The sequence below is a fragment of the Hyperoodon ampullatus genome (assembly GCF_949752795.1).
Source record: "Hyperoodon ampullatus genome assembly, chromosome: 2".
Lineage (NCBI taxonomy): Eukaryota > Metazoa > Chordata > Mammalia > Artiodactyla > Ziphiidae > Hyperoodon > Hyperoodon ampullatus.
Window position 1 is genome coordinate 9,162,758 of NC_136915.1, and position 17,694 is coordinate 9,180,451.

The window sequence follows — 17,694 nt, forward strand, 5'->3', positions numbered from 1 at the left end:
GTTGACATCTTCAGCAGTTCATTTTGAGGGAAGTTCTGCTTCTGGGTGTGAGCTGGTGCTCTGGTCTCGCCGCTGTGCTGTGAATCTAGAACCCTAGAAGCACAAAGCATTCAAATCCCGCTGATAGTTCCTGAACAATAGCTCTGACAGTAGGGTTAGATGTACACCTGCCCTAGTTTGGAGCATTTTGGCTTCCTCTCCATTTTCCAAATTACCCGTGGTCTCCGAGTGCCACGTTCTTACTCTGGTCCTTTTCTTCTCCATGGAATTACTAAACTTTCCTTAAGTTTTACCTGCATCTTCCTGGTGAAGCAGCCCCAGCCCAGAGGATCTTGGCATCACCCCTAAAAGCAGGGCACCCCTAGATAAAGCTGCTTCACTTGACTCTCGGCAATGGTGCAGTTATTCAGAAGATGGAAAGGAGTGAATCCTGAGCCAGGTCCACTCACAGGTACACGATGTGGCTTAAAAAGCCAGAGTGTGACAGTACAGCAGATGTTTAATCGAGGAAGAGGGTGTCTGCCTTTCTCGAGCACTTCTCACTGGCCTCCTGCTGGCCACCCCCAGCCTACTGAGCGGTGCAGCAGTGAAAACTTCAGGAGGGGTTAACCGCGGGGAGAGGGAGGTGCCTCCTGCCAGCACGTGCCCTGGGGTTTTAACATCAAGCGAGGAAGCCTCCCTCTTTCTTTCAGTGATTTAGTTTCCCTTTGGGCTGGTTGTTCCTCTCTGAAGAGGCACCAAAGGCATTTGCGTTACTTTCCTCTTGTGCTTGCTCTACATGTTTAGCAACGTCTTAGGCCCATCGTGCAACCGTGTGGCACATGTGCTCTGAGGGTCAAGGTGGCATTCATTTGCATTACGTTAGTTTTTTGGGGTTTTTTTTAAGTCATGGAATTTGCCTGAGGAGGTCAGTGCCAGGCCTCAGCTATGCCGTTCTCTCCCCTCAGCCTCCTGACTTCTGTTGCCGCCTTTAAGCCTGGGGGGTGGGTGTCCGCCCGGCTTTGCTGGCTCAGGTCTTGTGCTCCACACACTCTAGGGAACAACTCCACCTACGCCGGAGGCTGCGTCAGCATCATTGCCAATGACTCTGGCCCCTCCATTCCTCCATTTTCTTCATCTCTTTGACCAAGATTACTTCGACCTATAAAATTTTCAACTTCCTTGGGTGCACTTGACTTATGAAACACAGATGAAACTCCCAGTAAGTAGTTCGGGAAATCCCAAGGACCAAAAGGGCAAGCCCTTCTAATGTGATTGCGTTCAACCAGCTGCCACTATTTTAAGGCAGCATTCGGAACTTGACCGCATTATTTCTTCCTTTTATTAAAAAGGAAACCAATGCCGAAGTCAGGCGAGTGGCATGACCGCCCGTACCAGGAACCTGCTTTCCTCTTCCCTCTCCTTTCCTCTCCTGAAGTTGGTAGCACTGAGGTCCTGCTTGAGGATCTCCCGCCTCCAGAGGGCGGGGTCCCAGGCTGCTGGCCTCCCGGACACCCTGGGTGAGGGGTGTCAGGGTTTATGCCTCCTGCACATCACGTCGTGTTTAAGTCACCAGTTATTTTGTTCCCTTCAGTGTAGCCCAGAGATAGACGGCAGAGTGCAAACGCCTCCCTCCCCCAGAACGGACTGGACGGCCACCAAGGAGGACCCAAACCCAGCCCCTCTGGAAAGGCACATTATTTCCTGTCCTGTCCTGGCGTTTTGCCCTTTCCAGACAAGCCCAGAGACAAGCGGCGGCTCCGCTTGTAACAAAATAGCTGTAAGCCTCCCTCCTTTGATTTCTGTTAGTTAGAAATCTGCATCTCAGCATCCCGCCTCTTACCAGCCTGATGCCCTCCCAGTGAACCTGGCACCTGGATAAGCAGAAACCCTCGGGGGCTGGGGCCTGGGCTGGGGTTGGGGCTGGGGTTGGCTAGAGATGGTTTCCTGTTTTCCTGGCTGAGGTGATGGGGGAGGGGGCCAAGAGTCCCCACCCGACTGGGGGATCTTTGTGCTCTGGGGGACGATTTGCTTGTGACCTTGTTTAACTAACAGTTCCGGACTGGAATGGACACTTGCATACTTGACCCAGCTGACCATATGACATTGCTGATGCAAATTCACGCACTGACACGGCCTTCGGGGGACAAGAAAGCCTCCGGAAAGGCCAGCAGCGCCCTCCCAGGCCTGCAGTATTGATGTGCAGTATTGCCCCACGGCTCGTGGACCTTGGTCATTTCAACAGTAGCAGCTTCCCTCTTTCTGTTTGCACTGTTTGTTTAAATGGTAATGTTAGCTAATTCTACTGTGTATATAAATTGTATTTTTTTTTAATTTGTAAAATTCTATTTTTATTTGAACTCTTGGAACTTGGAAGTTCTCACTGTAACTGTAACATGTCAGAATACAATGTCTTCATCTCCATCATCCTCTTGTCTCCACCGTGCACTTTCTTTAGAGTGGTACATACTTGGTTTTCATTTCACTCCCTCTCTCTTTCTAATATGTAAAAATTGCACAGCTGGGGAGGGGGTTATAGTCTCAGGTCTTTATAGCTCTCCCAGCAGGACTCTGCATCCACAGGGTGCCACTTACCACCTTAGTATAAGAACCAGTTTAGTCCTGAGGATCTTAGCAAAAACCACCGGTGTCCCCCTCTCTTGTTCCCCCTTCACGTCGACGCTGTTGGGCCCAGTGTACAGGTCCTTTCCTCCTATAAAGCCACCTGTCCTTCCAGCCGTTCCTTCCCGCAGCAGTCGGTGGAGAAGCCATTCGGTTCCTGTTGGTGTTGCGTTTAGGAAGCTGCCCCACAGGCAGATTTCCCCGATGTCCAACCAGAACACATGGACCTGGTGCTGGGCCTGAGGATGTTTAGCCCTTGCAGCCAGCTTCGTCGCTGCCACCTGCCATGGCTCTTTGCTCACATTTTGTTTTGCCGGACACGTGATTTTCTTGGTCTCCAGTTGTTCTGCCTCGAGTTGCCACTCCACAGTGGCAAACGGTCTCAGTCGGCTCAGGTCCCTCCACCCATCCCCCCGTCCACCCATCCCCAAGGGTCCTCTGAGTTCCAGGGGCGTCTCTCGTGCGTTTGGGTATTTGGCACGTTCAGTGAATTCCGTTGGCGAGCACCCGCTGTGTCACTGCGACACCTTGGCAGTGAGCCCAGGTCCCCACTCCTCTCCTCTCAGCAGCTCCCACTCCCCCAGTGCCGGAACTCAGGAGCCGGCTTTGGACAGGCGCTGCTTCCTTGCTCTCCACCCTCCTGGTCCTCGTCAGTCCTCTGTTCTTGGCTTTCCACCCTCCGCGTTCAGAGTCCACATAAGGAGCATCTTTATGAGAAGTGGTTACCTTAGTGTTCTTTCCCCACCTCCCTCTCTATCCATCAATTCACTCCTGGCCTCCCCTTCCCTCTACAAGGAGCAAATTGCTAATTTATTTCCTCTTTTCTCAATTTCTGCACCAGACCAAGACACTGTGACCGACATTTATAGAGCATCCAATGTGCCACGTGCTGCAGGGGCTGCGGAAGGGGCACTGACCCTCCAGGAGCTTGCAGTTCAGGGACACAGACGCAGTCGCATACCGAGACAAATTGTGGTCTATGATAATAGCTATATGATAGTTATAAAATGCTGCCAGTGAAGAGCTCGATTTGTCCTGGGCATGTGGTGTCAGGGAAGGCTTCAGGGAAGAAGTGGCATTCTCAATGAGGCTTGAGAAATGAGCAAAACGGTCTCAAGGGCTCTGGATAGAGGGCATTCTAGGTGGAAGGAACAGCGTGAATAAGGGCGCGGGGAAGCGAAGGTGGAGGGTTGTCGGAGGAGGGTCATAGAATCTGATTCAGAGAGTGAGGTGTCAGGGGGTAACGGCTGGGAAAATTGGTCAGAGCACTGCTTCATGTTGCAGGTGAACTCAGGGCCTGGTATTTTCTGCTTTGGGCAGCACCCTTTTCAGAAGCAGATACAAAGAAACTTCTCCAGTGGCTCCCACCTTGGTAAAACCTACAAGTCCAAACACCTTGGACCTGAATTTGGGAAAGCCAATGGATAATTTTTTAATTTAGTGCCCAAAAGGCACATAAACTTGAATGACGTTTGTCAGCACAGCAAATATTTCTTTCTTCACTTTGCTCAGCTTTTAAACCCAAATATCCTGCCTACTCTTCTTCAGATTAAAAGTGCAATTCACTCAGCTGCCACACTACCTCTCAAAAGGTGTCAGAGAAGAGTTAGTGCCCTCATTTTACATACGTGCCTCTAAAAAATAATAATAATAACAGTAACGAAAAAACACTAAGTGTACAAAAAGTGTCATATTGAGTACAAGCTACATTCGATGTAACCAGAAAAAAAGCCCAGATGTTTGTAAATTTTCTTTTCAATAAATAAGTGCCCTGGGCTTCCCTGGTGGCGCAGTGGTGGAGAGTCCGCCTGCCGATGCGGGGGACACGGGTTTGTGCCCCGGTCCGGGAAGATCCCACATGTCGCGGAGCGGCTGGGCCCGAGAGCCATGGCTGCTGAGCCTGCGCGTCCGGAGCCTGTGCTCCGCAACAAGAGAGGCCACAACAGTGAGAGGCCCGCGTACCGCAAAAAAAAATTATAATAAAAAATAAATAAATAAATAAATAAATATATAAGTGCCCTGAATGTGAGCAAATTTGAATATAAAGATAAATGCCCTTTTGGTCTCCAGGGGCTTTTTCAGGATCCATGATGAGGCTGCAGTGTGAGTGAGAGCAAGTTGAGAGCTGTGGTTTGAGACCCGACCCCCTACACACACACACACACACACACACACACACACACACACGTGCTCACGGAGGGAGAAACGAAAGGAAGCCGAAGTTGTCCAAACCCATAGAATGTACACCACCAAGAGTGAACTCGATGTGAACTATGGACGTTAAGTGATCATGATGTGTCATTGTAGGTTCATCCATGGTAACAAATGTCCCACTCTGGCAGGGATGTTGATAATGGAGGAGGATGTACACGTGGGACAGACAGGGATATGTGGGAAATCTCTACTTCCTGTTCAATTCTGCTGTGAACCTATAACTGCTCCCCAAAATAGGTTTATTATTTTTTTAGAAAAGGAGGAAGAAAAGAACTGAGCATTATTCTCTTTGGCAAAAGGTAAAATGACAAGGACTATCAGGCTGAACTCCCTTCCCCAGGAAATGAAAGAAATCACACCAAGCCTCCAGCTTCTGTCCGTGGTGCTGAAGTTTATTCATTTTCAAACCGATGTCAGTAACAGGTGATTAAAATTTAACGCATGGGTGGGAGAGGTGGAGAAGCCACAACTAAACCACTTTATCTACATTTAGCATAAAATGTGAGAAATGTTGACAGGAGGCTGATGCTTGAATAGGACGCTGGTCACAACTCAACTTGATGGCAACGAGATGGGACAAAGTTGAGAGATCCCAGGGGATGAGGGTCTCTTGAAGTCTGCCCGGGGCCTGGCCCGCCTCTTCCTCCCTGGCCGTTATCTTCGGTACTACAAAGAGAGCAGAGACGTGTTTGGCTTGGTGACCTGCCTCCACTGGAAAAAGTCAGCTTCATAGGACCGTGCTCCCTTCCCACCAGCCCCCGCTCCAGCTTGATGACCCTCTGAGTTCCACGAACTGGTAAACAAATTGCCCATGAGAAGCTAGTAAAGTCAATCCTGGTAAATTCCGGTCCTTCGGGATCTGACAGTTCCTCGAAGGACATGAACTGCCAATCAGCAGTACGCAGGTGACTTGGCCCCATGAACGTATTAAGTTCCCAGTGCTCCTAGCAGTAACTTCTTTTCTTCTTAGCATTTTCTCAGCAGACTGTAGCTGAGGATGGTATCATGGTTCTGAGACTCATGGGGCACCTACCCAGTTGGGACAGAAATTTCAAAGGGAGTAAGCGTCTATGCTGTTCCCTTTCCTGCTGAAGGTGTCCCCTGGTGGTATTCTTTCACAAGGTTTGAACCTCAACAAAACCACAATTTCCTTCCCGCCCACCCCATTTCCATCCCCAGTTCCTCTTACCCGGAAGCTGTTGCAGCCCAGTCCGCTCTGGGCTCCAATCCTGTCCATCCTGCCCCCGAAGCAGCTGGACCTCCGCAGGCTCCGAGGGGCAGTGAGCAGTGCCCTCAGCTTGCTCTTCAGGAGGGCAGATCTATCGGAGGTTTCCCAGGGGCCCCGCCCAAGGGCACCCCCATCTCTCTGGGCTGGGTTGACCTCCCCGGTCCAGGGAGGCACCTCAGAAAGGGGGCTGAGAGGGACCCCAGCTTCCTCATTCTGCTCACTTAGTACTTGTTGGGGCACAGCCTCATCTTCTAGAGGCAGCTTGTCCTCCAAATGGTCCAGCAGGTTCTTTACAAAAGGAAAACAGGGAAAGGGAGAAGTCTCACTGCCTGGCACAGTGTCACAAAGCCCCCTCATCCCAGACCGTGCCCCTTTCCTGGCCCTACCTTGAAATCCATCAGGTCTGCGTTGGACACAGAGCCATACACGGGGTTTGCTCCGGTTTGCCTTGGGAGCTGAAACGCCAGAAAGAGGAGGAAGCTCGTGGCGATGGTGGCGGGGTCCATGCTGGCGTCAGTCAAGGAGTGGTCTGGTGCTTGCTGCCTCTTCTCTCTCCTCTCTGCTTTCCCACCCGTGGCCTTCCTCCGTCTCCGTCTCCCAGCTGCCCTGCGCCTCCTCTTTTTATAGCCCCTTGGCTCTCTGAGAGCACAAGAGGGATGGAACCCTCCCCATTCTGTCACTTGCAGCGATAAAGCAGCTGAGCCAGGAGCCAGCAGAAGATGCCCTTTTAAAGTTATCAGTCCAGCCAGCTCGTCACAGCCCCTCCGCCTTGAGCAGCTCCAACGAGCCCGGGACCCCCAGCTGCAGGAGCCACATTCTTGTTGATTTGCCTCAAGAGGTTCCCACTTCAAAGGTGTGAGAAGAGCAAAAAAGAGTCCTTGGTTATCTCACAGCGATGCCTCAGGCTTCTTTCTCATCAGCAACCGGACCCATGCGGGGAAGCAGAGGGTGACTGTTGGCCGGCGCCCAGCTCCCCCGTTGGTTTGCGGCTCAGCTGTCAGGGGCTCCAAATAAGGGCGGGAGGGGAGGAAATGGCAGGCAGCCGGCAGCTCAGCTCAGGACAAATTAGTCCAGATGCTCCAGCTGGCCTCATACCTGACTCATCGGCGGCGAGGGCAGACCTCCCCCTCCACAGGGCTGTCCTGACACCTGGCTGTCACTCTCAGTGGTCAGGTGAGGAAGGAGTTATTTTTTGGAATACTAAGTCAACCAGAACCAGATGTGAAAAATGTCCCAAGAACTCCACTCCCAAATAGAAACACAAGAAAAGTTTTGGGAACACAATCATTCTTCTGCAAAGCTCCCCCACTTCACCGCACGGCTCCCCCCAAGGCGTTGGGGGAGATTGATGCTAAGAGGATACCAGCATTTTCATTTATAGAAGTTTTGCTGCTTCTCAGACTCTGGGCTTGAAGCTTGTCATGCCTCACACCTCGCCGGGAAAGCCCCCTGTGCGAAGTTGGCTGCTGGAGCGAGGTGGGATGCAGCTGTGGCCCATGGAATTTCCCTTAACGCCTCCCATGTCCTTCTCCAAGGCCAGGCAAGCGATGAGCCACTGAAGCTGCCATTTTCCTGGCCCCCAAAAGAGAAGTACCAGGCAGCGAGCCTGTCCACAAGTAATTAGTGGCCTCCACTTACTAAGCACTGGACTTAACGCTCTACATTCTTCAATGTAATGTATCCGGGGGAAACATTACACTTGAAGGGATGAGAGCCCTGCATTGCAGCCCCAAACAAGCCAAATTGCATACATCTTTGGGGCCTTATGCTCCTCATCTGTGAGGCTCATAAGAGCTATTAATATGTGAACGTATTTTGAAGTGTGAATTGCTATATAGTTGCACGATGCTCACAATGGTTGTCCTCACTGGTTGGTTGGAATGTGCCAGGCACCGTGCTGAGAGCTTTATATGGATTCTTTCCTTTTCGTCACCAGCCCCAGAAGGTGGGTAGTATTGTCCCCATTTATAGAGGGACAGAACTGAGACTGAGAGCATCTGCCACTTGCCCAATGTCATCCGGCCGAACCAGGACTCGGACCCCAGGTCTGACGCCAACGCCTGTACTCTCCGCCCACTTCCCAGATCCCGCTGCTTCTTTGCACGAAGGTTCCTTAACAAGCCCTTTAGTCTCAGTTCCTGATTAAACACCACCCTAATCCCAGTCTCTCAGGTTGCCTCCGAGCACCTCCTTGCCTTCCCCCTGCCCTGGAACTGCAGCTTTGCGTGCTTGGCAAGTCTGCAAGTATGTGGACTATCTCAGGAAAGCACCACATCCAAGCCCCATGACCTATTTACACACCTAACATGTTTCAGTCTACCCCGTAGAAGCTCAGGAAATGTGGGTGGAATGACAGCTCTGTCCTGGCCGGACCCTCCCCCAACTGTGCTCACTCCTTGGCTGATCAGAGAGAGAGGCTGTTACGCAGTGAAAGGGCAGGAAATCCGGGCCAGGGGTCATGAGAGGTGTTTGATGGGGCGGTTTTATTCTAAAGGAGAAAAGATTTGAGTCGGCCAAACTCAACTTGAAATCTGAAATGAGTGCAATTCTGAGTAGGAGCGCTGGGGGCAAAGAACCGCTCTATCCTGACGAGTCTCTGGAATGTGCTCACAGTTTAATAGCTCGGGTGGCAGGGTTATTATTAGCAGAGGATTCAGTGAGCAGCCACCCTGGGGGAACTGATGCTCCTCGCTGCCTGCGTCACACAGCCCGTCTTCTGGAGATACCCTTTGAGACAGATCTTTGATGCAGGCAAGACTTCCGGAAGGGCATCATGGCAAGTGGCCTCTGCCACGGCTTGGCCTCTGGGGGCTGATGCTGTTCCTGCGTCCTGAGCCACTTCTGAAGTCTGTTGGTGGCCCAAGGAAAAGTGGAAATCCCGTCCAAGGTTCCAGAAGGAGAATTTCAGAATTTTCCCAGCTCCTTTTATTAAAGTTACGTTTCGTCTTCCAGAGTGAAACTGGAGTGGGGCACGAGTGTCATTTGTTGAGTTTCTTCTATTGTTTTTGGTTTTTTGTGGAAGGTGGGTGGCAAAGAAAAGAATACTTAGGTTTATTGCCCTGACTTTGTATAGGACCAGCACCACCCCCTGCACTAACAGGGCCCAGGGAAAACAGACAATCCCCAAATACACTTACCGCCCAACCCTCTTAAAGCCTTTGACTTGTCCCTGAAATGGAAAATGCCTTGACGTACAGTTTCTCTTCATTTTCGTGCCCCCGTTCCACTTAGGGGGGTTTGTGTGGAGGAGTTAATATTTAATGGGGTGTTTAGAAGTCAGCCTGTGGGAGTGAGAGAGAAGAAAAGCAAAAGGCACAGAAGACCACGTCCACCCTCCACCTCTACCTCTCCCACTAGCTGAAAAATCAAAAGGCTTTATTTCCTTATCACTGGAAACAAGCCGTCTTAGTCATATGATGGAATAAAGGTTGCAGATGGGTGGGAGGATCCAGAATGGGGTAACTCCAGTGGTTTCATGACTCTCCATGGGGATGCTGTGGGCTGCCTCGGGGAGCCATGAGGGCCCAGCAACGTCACATGTGGGCAGAACTGGTGTGAAAAACCCATCACATCCATGGGACAAGTCTGTTAGACCTAAATAGCCTAAAGCAGAAGCCCCAGTTGGGAGAAATCGGTAGGACATTGGTGCGTATTTAGGAATGATTGCTTTGGACTTTGAAAACAAAGTTCTGTTTCTCTGGTGCAACATGGAAGTCACAGAGACTGGAATTTGGGGGCAGCTTCCCCAGGAAAAAGGCCCAAGACAAGTTGATTTGCTAAAGCTTTATGGGGGTTCTAGTTCAAGGGAAGTAAGAGTGAGGAGCAAAGGGAAGTGAGAGAGTGTATTAGTCAACAACTGCTGCGTGACAAATTACCCCAAACCTTAGCAACTATACCTCTATTATCTAATAGTTCCCGTGGACCAGGAATCTGGCTCTGTTTTAGCTGGGTGCCCCTTGTTCAGAGCTCACACAGGCTACAATTAAGATGTTGGCCGGGGCTGCGGTCATCTCAAGGCTTGGCTGGGGATCTGCTTTCTTTTTTTTTTTTTTTTTTTTTTTTTTGCGGTACGCGGGCCTCTCACTGTCGTGGCCTCTCCCGTTGCGGAGCGCAGGCTCAGCAGCCATGGCTCTCGGCCCAGCCGCTCTGCCACATGTGGGATCTTCCCAGACCGGGGCACGAACCCGTGTCCCCTGCATCGGCAGGCGAACTCTCAACCACTGTGCCACCAGGGAAGCCCTGGGGATCTGCTTTCAAGCTCACTCATGTGTCCGTTGGCAGGTCTTCGGGTCCACACTGACCGCTGGCTGGAGATGTCAGTTCCTTACCGCGTGGGCTTCTCCACAGAGATGCTGCTGACTTCCTTTAGGTAGAGAGGGAAACATTATGTAAGCCATCATCTCTTTGTAACCTAATCTTGGATGTGGTACCCCATCATTTCTGTTGCACTGTGTTCATTAGAAGTGAGTCATAATGTCCAGCCCATACTCAGAGGGAGGGGATTACCAAGGGATGAATACCAGGAGATGAGCATCAGTGGGGGCCATCTTAGAGGCTGCCCACCACAGGTAAGGAAAGAGAAAGAGCAAATATAAAGTGATATATTACCAAGCTGGTCACAGCTTTGCAAAAACAGCTTAGTGGTTGGTTGGTCGGCTGGTTGGTCATGCTGCACATCTCCAGAGAGCTTTATGGAACCCAGCACCTTCGAACAGTCTATGAGGAGAGAAAAGGATGAGGGCACTGCATTAGATCCCTAGGGCTGCTGTAACAAAGTACCATAAACTGGGTATCTTAAAACAACAGAAGTGGATTGTTCTCACAGTTCTGAAAGCTAGAGTCTGAAATCAAGGTATCAGCAGGGCCAGGCTCCCTCCACAACCTGTAAGGAAGGATCCTTCCTTGTCTCTTGCAGCTTCTGGTAGCTGCCGGCAATCTTTGGCATTCCTTGACTTGTAGATGCCTCCCTCCAATCTCTGTCTCTGTCATCATATGACCATCTTCCCTCTCTGTGTTTCTCTCTTTTCTTCTTATAAAGACACTAATCATATTGGAATAGGGGCCCACCCTACTCAAGTATGACCTCATCTCAACTAATTACATCCACAGTGACCGTGATTCACAAACACCCCCTCCAGCATACCACCAAAGGACATACATGAGGGCCCACCCATGCACCTTGTCCTCCCTAGGGGCCTCACAGAGAGGGGGAGTCACCTGCTGGCTAAGGCATGAAGGTTCTGCTCTCTCCCCCGATGCAGGAAGAACCAGACCGGGGAGCCCAGAGCAGGGAGGCCAGTTAGGAAGCTGGTGCGCCAATATGAGTGGTGAGGGAAGGAAGGAGGAGTGGACATGGTATCTGCCTGGGTGGTCCAGCCAAAGAACGAAGTCAAGGAAGATTCCAAGGGCTGAAGTCATCGAGGGTGGAGCCCTGGGAGAAGGTTTACTCATTCGGGAGTGTCATAGTTTGGGTTCTCCTGAATCTGAGACAAGTATTCAAGCATAGTTGTTTATTTTGGAGATAATCCCAGGAAATACTGGCAGGAGAGTGGGGAAGTGACCAGGGAGAGAAGGAGTTTAGCTGCACGGATCACCGTGGGCAGTTGCAGCTTAATCCCAACCCTCCCGCAGAGAAATCCAGTAACCAGTGAAAGATATACACCACCTGTGAACAGAGGGCGCTCCTAGGTGTTGGTTGAGTGTTGCTCCTGGTCCATGTCAATTCCCCAGCACTTCCTGCCTGCCCACAGGAAGTGGACTCTGGCTGCCAGAGAAAGTTCTCAGGCAGGAAAGTGCAGTGCTGCTGGATGAAATTAGGGCTGGTGTGCACTGAAGCAGCAAGGGCAGGGGCTGTGCTTGGCAGTGCCAGAGACAAGATACTGGGGGCCCAAGAGTGGGAGACAAGGTCCCAGGGCTGAAATGTTCCACGATGCCCAGGCAGCTGTATGGAGCCTGGCTCCTGACCCTACGGGAGAAACGGGCCACTTAGTGGAAAAGCACTGATTGCACGAAAAATCCTACAGAGACAGGGATAGAAGGTTGAGAACTGCAACACGAACAAAGGCAAATGGCCAAGTTCATGACTTTGTTTAGACCTGGTTCTGCATGAGGAAAGAATGCATTTTTCTTTCTTGCCACAAATCATTCTCAGAAGGGTCAAAGTTGGGAATTCCTTGGCAGTCCAGTGGTTAGGACTCCGTGCTCTCACTGCCGAGGGCCTGGGTTCGATCCTTGGTTGGGGAACTAAGGTCCCAGGTCCCACAAGGTGTGCGGCGTGGCTCAAAAAAAAAAAAAAAAAAGTCAAAGCTGCCACAAGAGGGATGGAGAGGGGAATGCAGAATCAGTGACATGAGATGTAGCGTTCAGGCCCAACACTGTCCTGACTTCAGTAACCTCAAAACTGGAGACCCAGCCAAGCCAGTCTACCCTCTACTGAAGCTCCTTCCAGCTGTGAAGCCGTGGGCTAGGCATCCTTGGGCCTGTGTCCACCAACATGTCTTTCTGGGTAGATTACAGTGACAAGCATCCATGGAGATACATAATCTGGCAGCTTCTTTGGAGGACAAGTTTGGTAATAGGAAAGTCAGGGAGGTTAAGGCCATGGCTATAGCTACATGGGGATGTGTTTGAAGGGGCCAGGGTCACAGGTTACAGAGGGCTGGTTCTAAAGGGCACCCATAGATGATGCATGTGCCACAGCACTGCCCGCAAACACCAAACACAGGGGGAGCTCAATGAGATGTCACTTCATCGGGTACATCAGGCCACCCACTCCCCATCCTCCAGAAGGCATATTTGCTTCCTTCACAGTTTGTTTTGGGGTCCTCTTCCTGGACTTTTGCTTGGGGAAAAGGCTCAAGTAACAGGATATATCTGTATCATACATACAGACTCCACTGCCTGAGCCCTATTTATGGAAGAGCTGGACTTAGCTGGAAGAATTCTGAAGTGCTGGCTGGGTTTGTAGAGTGGGCATTCTGGGAGGGGGTCTGTCTTCATCACCTGAGCAGGGGGAGAAAGTTGCCAATACGCAGCAGCCCCAAATGGGGAACTGAGGGATGCCATTAAGAGGGGGAACTTCCAACCCACCAGCAAGCCTAATTCACTGGCTTGGGAAAGGTTGGGCTGTGCAGTGGTGAGGGGCCTGGCTGCTGGACCAGTATGCGTGGGCTTGAATCCTGGTTCTGCCACTTACTAACTGCGGGACCCTGAGAAAGTCACATTACCTCTCTGTGCCTCGATTTCCCCATCTGTAAAATGAAGGATAATAAGAGTTCTTCCTGCATAGTTGTTGCAAGGACTAACATGAGTTCATGGAACTGGGCCTGGTACATAGTGAGGCCTTTATAAATGTTAACCGTGCTAATTACTCATTACCGTCCTGGGTCAAAAACATTAGGCAAAGATGGCTCACAGTTTTATTGGAAAATAAGTTGGTCCTAAAAACTTATTTTCAAAATCTTAATCTCATTAGATATGTCTAATGCACACTGGGTTAAAATAAGAAATAACACAAAGACCCACCACTTCTCTTTCCCTCTCACTCAAAGAAACATCAGAAGAGAACAGCACAAAAGCCATAAGAGAGTCACGTGGATCTCTGCTCAAACCTCAGTGTTGGCACTTAGCAGCTGAATGCTTTCAGGTAAGATGCTTCCCTTTTCTGGGTCTCAGTTTTCTCATCCGTAAAGAGGGGATAATGATAGTCCTGTCCTCCTGCAGAGCTGGGACCGTAAAAGGCATTCTAGGCAAAGGAAACTGCATGAACTGAAGCCTGGGAGCCTGAAAGCAGGAGAGAGTTCTGCAGCATGACCTGGGATGCCTGGAACCCAAGATGCAGGGGAAGGAGGACCCTGAGGGGAGAGGGCAGTGACCTCTACCAGGACCACAGGCAACACAGTAGGATTCTAGTGCTTGTCTCCTTTTCTGCCTTGGAATAAAGGTCTTCTCTCTCTAGGGCAGAGAGGAAGTGAAGATGTGGGGCCCCAAAGGAAGGGCACCCTGAAATGCTGGGCCTCTTTCAGGCACTTCTAAACTTATGGGCTCAGGAAATGAAAATGTTATTAAGCTCAGGGTTTAGAAGCCTCCTTTCCAGGATGACATCAGGAATTGAAGACTTGACCTGAGGTTTGGGGCAGATGGAGGGCTCACCTCCATCAGGAATGCAAATAAGCTGGCATATCTCTTTCTCTCTCTCTCTTTCTCTCTCTCTCTCTCACACACATACACACATACACACACACACACACACACACAAAGCACCCCCAATCTCTGAGAGCTTCTGGAAACAACAAATACAGGGAGAGTGCCTCTAATGGCAGAATTCCAGGCAAAGGGAAGGCTACTGTCAAGGGGCAGATACCTTGACACACACCCTCATGTCACAGGAATACATCAGGGCCCATTCAACTCCCAGGGAGAAACTGCCGGCCTTTGAAAAGTAGTTTCTGGGAAGTGTCTCAAGTGCTTGAGGTATTTAGAGACATTTCAGAGCATGAAAAGCCCTTAAAGAAAAGCAGCCACCACCACCCCGTCCCCCCCCACAACTGTTTGACCAGCCCTTGAAGCCATGTCCCCGCCCCACCATTAGGACATCTTTGGGATCTTCAAGAAAACACAGGGTTTGACTGTTTTTCAACGACGGATTATTTTTTAGAACACTGAGACAAATCAATTTCAAAAGAAAAAGCTATAATATTGACTTTATTTCATCATGGAAAATTTGTGCTCAAAGATAAGAACCATCTTATATAAAACAACCAAATAAATAAATAAATAAGTAAAAATAAATAGGAGTTGCTTCAAAGGGGAGCAGGGGGTTGAGGGAGAATCAAATGCAGCCAGGACCTTCTATTAATACCTCCTCAGCACTGTGTGGGGAAGAGAGAGAGTGATGATTACATTTGGGTGGGAGACAGGCAGGACCTGAGCTTCCCCTCACCATGTGCCATCTGTACCTCCCCCCTGTTCAGTTCATCTGGATGTTTGAGGCTTTGGAATAATCTATCTCCCTGGACCTTGATTTCCTCCTTGTAAACTGGGGATTACCATCACCCTGGTGATCCTGCCCTCTGCCCTTGCAGCTCTAGACAGTTCAGGGGAAACCGGGAGGAAAATGTTTAATACTCTTTCTGCGCCAAGAAGGGGCTGCCAGGCAATTGACCGAACTACATGGATGTAATTCATGGGATGACCGAGTTACATCCTAAGGTGATTCTGCCCTTTTTGGTAAGAGAGGCAGGAGGTGGTTAGAAGGTGTCTGGGAACTCACAAGCATGGTAATGAATGTTGTCAAAATTTAATATTTCCAGAAAGGCGCTCCCTGACCTTGAGGACTGTCAGCAAGAAAGAGTGATATCCAAGTGTCCTTTGCTCAAAGTTTGGTCCCCAGAGACATCAAACCCAGAAAGGCAGCACGCGGTGGGAATGGGGGTGGGTGCTCACCATTGCAGCCCAGGCCGCTGAGGGAGCCGATCCGGTCCAGCCTCCGCCCAAAGCAGCCGGAGTCGCGCAGCATCCTGGGGCTGCGTATTCCCCGCAGGGCCTGGAGGACGCTGTTGCCGGGCCCGAGGAGCCCCGGGGGGGCGGCCGCCCGGGTCTCCCAGGCTTCTGCGAGGCGGTGGCCCTGCTGGAGGGGGTCCAGGTCCATCTGCTCGGCCTGCAGCTCCAAGACCCTGCCTCGTAGACGGCCCAGCAGCTCCTGCGATGGGTGGGGGAGGCGGAGCCTCAGGAACCCCGCACCTGGGCCCAGCCGCCCTCGATGGCGCCAAGGCAAACCGACCGCCTTGGGGACGGGGGTCCCGCACCCAGCCTCGCCGCTTTCTCACTCTCTTATCACTAATTCCCAAGGGAGGGTGGGGACCTCTTGGGACCGTGGGTGGGGGTAGGTGGGGACCCGTTAATTGCTGCTGCCGGTGCCCTCCCGGCGAGCCGGCTTTATGCAGTTCGGCAGCGCTCACCTGTATCCCGCGCAGCTCCGAGGCCGGGCCGGGGCCACCTAGCGGGTAGGAATGACAGCCTGGCAGCGACAGGTGCAAGAACAGAAGGAGCATGAGCGCCCGGGGCAGCGTCGTCTGGGGGTCCATGTCGCTGGAGGGGCGGAGAGAGGTTGCCGCCGCTGCCGCTGCGCTGGGTCCCGGTTCACGTCTCACCTGCCGGGTCCTCGGGCGACCGCGGCCTTTTATCCCCCGTCCTGAGAGCCGGGTCGGCCCTGCCCCTCTGGGTTATCTCTGATTTATCGGCGCGTTCCGGCCCGGCCCGCTGAGCTCAGGGCGGGGGAATGCACCTCTCCGCGCGGAGGGGTGGAGGCCGGGGACAGCAGGCCTTGTATAGAAATGGGCCTGGCCGGGAACGGGGGCGCGCGGCGGGGGGAGTTGGCGGGGTTGGGTGGACACCGCTAGGTCCTTTGTCTCTCGCTTCCCCCTTTCCTGCAAAAACCCCGGGGCCTTAGAGTGGCTCTTTCCTCTTTCCTCCCCCCAGCATTCCTGGAGAGGGCAGAGGGAACCCCAGCGATCAGAGGCCCGACGCAACTGCCGGGCGCACGGGGTGACTCAGAGAAAGAACAGGCCCAGCCGCCCCACCACCCCCACCCCCACCCCCATCCCCCCGCCGCAGAGCGTCTTCCCTCCCCGCCTGTAACTCTCCGCACCTTGCTCGGCGGCGGGTCTTCCGGGCGCTCTGACCGCTGTCCGTGGTTCTGAGCGCGCCGAGCCGACAACGCAAAAGGACTCGCTCCCCTCAACGTGGGTCTTGCCAGAAAGACAAGCGTGGGGCAGGGGCAACAGACGTCTGAGACCCCTCTCCGCCCTCTCTCAACCTCCTGCACTAGGATGCTAATTCTCCAGTGTCACCTGATTAAAAGTCTGGGTATGACAAGGAACTTCTGGAATGCTGACCCTTCTCCCATCCCTTAAAGTGTAGAGCTGATTTGACAGGAATTTTGAGAGGCAAGGCCCAGAGATGAAGTCATTCAGGAATGCCTTCTATCACATCCCCCCCCAGGTGCCAACACCTCCTCTCTCCCACCAAGCCAACGTAACGGAAAAAGCAAGGATGACTGGAAGATGGTTATCTATTTGCTGGGACACTAAGGGTGTGAAGGAGTGCCTTCCACAAGGCCTCCTTCACCTGGTCGTCCATGATCTCATTCCCATCCACAGACGGTCTGCGCCTCCTGTCTGTGATTACAAAAGGGGCTCCATAGAAAAATGGCCCTGGGAAGAGACACAGCAGATTAAATCCCCCTAAAGTGTGCATGACTGGTGTCACCACCCCTACCAGATAACTTGTGCTGAGAAGCAGCAGGATGAGGGGCCAGCATTGTTTAGGAAAGGAAACGTGTCGTGACGGAAGTGGAGAAAAGGGCAGCAAAGAGCAGGAGCTGAGACCTCTAAGCAAACCTGGCCTGAAAAATAGCATCTTCCAGGTATTGAGTGAGAAAATTGTTACTGTAGTTCTTCACTTTTCAGATAAGAAAACTGAGCTCAGGGCTTCCCTGGTGGTGCAGTGGTTGAGAGTGCGCCTGCCAAAGCAGAGGACACGGGTTCGTGCCCCGGTCTGGGAGGATCCCACATGCCGCGGAGCAACTGGGCCAGTGAGCCATGGCCGCTGAGCCTGCGCGTCCGGAGCCTGTGCTCCGCGGTGGGAGAGCC

At 51.9% G+C, this 17,694-nt stretch overlaps 2 protein-coding genes across 2 annotated transcripts; both read right to left on the reverse strand.

Moving 5' to 3' along the window:
• Positions 1 to 5,469: 5,469 nt before the first annotated feature.
• On the reverse strand, positions 5,470 to 6,549 carry NPPA (natriuretic peptide A; the record flags this gene model as incomplete). The annotated part of the gene is made up of 3 exons (XM_079719768.1): positions 5,470 to 5,481; positions 6,005 to 6,331; positions 6,430 to 6,549. 3 exons carry the CDS (start codon positions 6,547 to 6,549, stop codon positions 5,470 to 5,472), a joined length of 459 nt encoding a protein of 152 aa, XP_079575894.1.
• Positions 6,550 to 7,469: 920 nt separating this feature from the next.
• NPPB (natriuretic peptide B) lies at positions 7,470 to 16,128 on the reverse strand (the record flags this gene model as incomplete). Its single annotated transcript, XM_079719782.1, has 3 exons — positions 7,470 to 7,615; positions 15,488 to 15,743; positions 16,003 to 16,128. The coding sequence occupies 3 exons, from the start codon at positions 16,126 to 16,128 to the stop codon at positions 7,470 to 7,472; spliced, it is 528 nt and encodes a 175-aa protein (XP_079575908.1).
• Positions 16,129 to 17,694: the final 1,566 nt, after the last annotated feature.